This window comes from Microchirus variegatus (assembly GCF_963457635.1).
Source record: "Microchirus variegatus genome assembly, chromosome: 23".
Classification (NCBI taxonomy): domain Eukaryota; kingdom Metazoa; phylum Chordata; class Actinopteri; order Pleuronectiformes; family Soleidae; genus Microchirus; species Microchirus variegatus.
In genome coordinates this window covers 15,696,471-15,698,884 of record NC_139824.1, presented here as the reverse complement: position 1 = coordinate 15,698,884, position 2,414 = coordinate 15,696,471, and the positions used below count along the sequence as shown (strand labels likewise).

At 42.2% G+C, this 2,414-nt stretch overlaps 1 protein-coding gene across 1 annotated transcript in view; it reads right to left on the bottom strand.

Annotated features, from left to right (window-relative positions):
* LOC310943949 (multiple PDZ domain protein) overlaps positions 1-1,849 on the bottom strand; it is a gene marked incomplete at both ends in the record, with an annotated part of 39,699 nt that extends 37,850 nt beyond the window's left edge. Inside the window, one exon of the mRNA XM_083909645.1 lies at positions 1,846-1,849. Within this exon, the coding sequence (XP_083765771.1) occupies positions 1,846-1,849 (4 nt within the window). The remainder of the gene's footprint in view (positions 1-1,845) is intronic.
* Between the last annotated feature and the right edge of the window lie 565 nt (positions 1,850-2,414).

The following is a 2,414-nucleotide window of genomic DNA, read 5'->3' as shown; positions in this document are numbered from 1 at the left end:
TTTGCTCCGACTCTTTTGCGTTTATACTCCCTCACTTGTTCTTAGCGTTGTGATCTTTGTTTGCGATTCTGACGATGGGCGGGGCCTAAGGAAGCTGCCTGCCGATTGGTTACTGAGTTTCAGGTGTCTGATGTTTAACAAAATGTCCAGACGGACAGCAACTCCAAGCCCGAAAAGTGTATTTTCAAATAATTAAATTTAAAAAAAGAATAATTTTGAATGATTAAATCTAGGGCTGTCAAACGTTACGTCTCTAAAACGGCGTTTAACGCGTTTCCATGATAACTGATTGGAAAAAGACGAGTGTGACGTCATGTTTACGTGACTCCGGATTGTTAAAATGAGTTGCTAAACTTTATAAAACAGAGGCACAGGTACGCTGGTTATTTGTAGCGCTGCTCTATTCCTTTAATAAACAGACCGCTCCAGATCCACTGTAGGCACGCTAACGGCGCTAAAAAGAGCTAATGCAGCTAACGGAGCTAACTGGTAAACGGTGCCTGGACTCCGGTGTTCGCGGCACGAAAACATGACATCATGCGCGTCGTCATGGAAACGTGTCACGCGTTAACCTATTGCACAGCACTAATTAAATCTAGATTTTATTTGCAAGTTGTGTATTTTGATTTTTGTGGTAAATTTTTCATAAAGTGTTCAAATATTGACACAAATCTAATTCCATATCTCTCTGGCAGAACCGAGGTCGTGCAGTGTCAGACTCCTCCCATCTTAGACCCAGAGGCCCCTCCCTTTTTTTTAATCAACTATTGTGATTATTTAATATTCTGCAATTGTCTTAATTCTATTGGATAAATTAGTAGATTTATCCAATAGTAGATAGTAGTAATTAATAGAATAGAACATAACTTTATTTTTACAACAGGGTGGAAATTTGCCTTTGGCTCACAAGCATAAAATCATAAAAGGAGACGTGCGGAAATAACAAATAAGATAAGAAGAAATAGAAATCAGAGACATTGTAAGACTGGCACAGTCAGGGGGTTAAATTAAATTACATTTTCTCTTTAGTGCAGCTGTAGATTTAAAACACTTGGCGGTCACTTTCTTTGTCGACCTCCACAGTGGTCGGTGTGTCATCGTCTCGCGTTGCCAAACTCTCTAGACGAGACCACAATCTGGCAAAACTCTGCACCGTTGAGTTTTCATTTCTCCAGGATAGACCTGTAACCGTGAACCACCCACAGCCTGGTGTTTACGCCGTCTTAATTAATATTAATACAAGCACCATCTGCCTCTATCTCTCTCTTCTATGAGATTTCCTGTTACAATCCACACTTTTCTACATTTTATTTTTCATTTCTGCGATTTATACGTCCACGCTTGTGGAAAATGTGGCGTTTTTTTGTTTGAAATCTGCTGAACTTCACCTTCGTCTGTCCGTCCTCTGAGCGTTCTGTGCAGACCGTAAAAGCCTTCGAGGCAGAATTTATGTCGCTTTTTGGCCAAAAATTGAGATTAAAGATGGCTTTTCACTTTTTAAATCAAGAAATATTCTGATTAAAAAGACATTAAGAAGACAAAAAAGAGAGAGAAGAAGCGTGTTGTCAGGTTTAATTGCCCTTGTTTATGTCGTTGAGCAGCAGCAGCAGCTAACAGGCACAAGCCGCAGCTGCAGTAATTGTATGTGGCAGAAGGTTAAGACCCTGTAAACTCCTCACTACAGTGTTTTGACTCCCCGAGCAGACTGCGAGTCCTGGGCCACCTGCGTTTGTGAGGATTCCATCCTGTCTGGCTCGGACTGTAAGCCGCTGACGATGGCCCGCTCTGCACTGCGGAGGCTAACTGAGGTCACTGGCTTCAAAGGGTGGAGACAAAATCACGTACCCATGATTTCCAACGTGGCCGGACAGGTTCAGACGAGCGGCTTCAGTTCGGCGTCGTCGTTCTTCTGCTGCGACGTGAAGAGGAGCAAAACACATCGTAGTAAGTCTTTTAAAAAAACTTCACATAGTCAGACTTTTTAAAAAATATCCCCCACACTTGGGCTCAAAGTCACAGAATATTGAGAAACACAAACACACTGTGATCAGAGGAACACAGGTGACATCACTGACTCACTGATTGGACCAGATTGGTCATGTGACTCCGGTTGAAAAACGGTGTGATTCGCTGCGGCGCCGAACGGCTTACAAGTTATTGCTAATAACGAATAATCCTGAAAAGTGACTAACCTTAACACAAATCTGGATTATGGTCTTAATCTAGAGAAACGTGCCTTTTTAATCTACTCATGGTCTTTTAACGCTTGGTGGTGGTGACCTGTCTGAGTGCATGATCCTCGCCTCACCATTGCTGAAGGGTTTTAAAACAGCGCCTCCTGGTGGTGACAGGAAATACAAAAAAATGTACAGTCTCTTTACCACTTCCGGGAATAACTTTTACAGAGATGATCA